At 50.7% G+C, this 882-nt stretch overlaps 1 protein-coding gene across 1 annotated transcript in view; it reads right to left on the bottom strand.

Annotated features, from left to right (window-relative positions):
• LOC107570790 (regulator of G protein signaling 22) overlaps positions 1-882 on the bottom strand; it is a 21769-nt gene that overhangs the window by 12480 nt on the left and 8407 nt on the right. Inside the window, exons 8-10 of the mRNA XM_016257047.1 lie at positions 545-691; positions 326-428; positions 115-219 (exon numbers count right to left, since the gene is read on the bottom strand). Of these exons, the coding sequence (XP_016112533.1) occupies positions 115-219; positions 326-428; positions 545-691 (355 nt within the window). The remainder of the gene's footprint in view (positions 1-114; positions 220-325; positions 429-544; positions 692-882) is intronic.

Raw genomic sequence — 882 nt, forward strand, 5'->3', positions numbered from 1 at the left:
CGTGTGTGTGTGTGTGTGTGTGTGTGTGTGTGTGTGTGTGTGTGTGTGTGTGAGTGCGTGTGTGAGAGTGTGTGAGTGTGCGTGTGTGTGTGCGCGTGCGTGAGACTGACGTACCTGCTGCCCTGAATTCTGACAGAAGTGAGTGAAAAAGAAACCAGATCTGGATTCAGTGTGTAGAGCCTCCATCAGAGTCTGAATCTCACTGCCGTCCAGCTCAACCTACACACACACACACACACACACACACACACACACAATTATTACACAGGTCAAACACACACACAGAGATCATCAGAACCGGGCCGTGGATCATTCGGTGCCGTACTCTCATATCACTGCAGACGCAGAGCTCCGTACAGACAGAAGAACTCAACCCTCGCTCACAGATCTGCCACTGATCTGACAGAATCAAGTGGAAGCGCTGACCCCTGAAACACACACGCTTTATTAGACTACAACAAAACTGAAATACACGAAGGTGTGCAAATATGCCTTCTAGTTCAGTTCATGACATCCGTGTGATTTGAAGCATGCACTTGCTCACCAGTACAGCAGCAGGATCTCTGACAGACGGGGCTGAACGTCTCGCAGTCGCTCCTCTCTCCAGCAGCTGGTGCTGTTTAACCCCAGTCCAGAGAGCAGCTGTTCACTGCTGCTGACCACATACTGACCCTTCATCCACCCTAAATACCTGCAGACAGACACTTCAGTTAGACCAGACTCAGACTCTACAGACGCACACAGACACGAACGCTTCGTCCCGATGTGTGTGTGAGTGAGTGTGTGTGAGTGTGAGTGTGAGTGTGAGTGTGAGTGTGAGTGTGTGTGTGTGTGTGTGTGTGTGTGTGTGTGTGTGTGTGTGTGTGTGTGAGTGTGAGTGTG

Source organism: Sinocyclocheilus grahami, unplaced genomic scaffold (genome assembly GCF_001515645.1).
Source record: "Sinocyclocheilus grahami isolate Dianchi unplaced genomic scaffold, SAMN03320097.WGS_v1.1 scaffold1507.1, whole genome shotgun sequence".
NCBI lineage: Eukaryota > Metazoa > Chordata > Actinopteri > Cypriniformes > Cyprinidae > Sinocyclocheilus > Sinocyclocheilus grahami.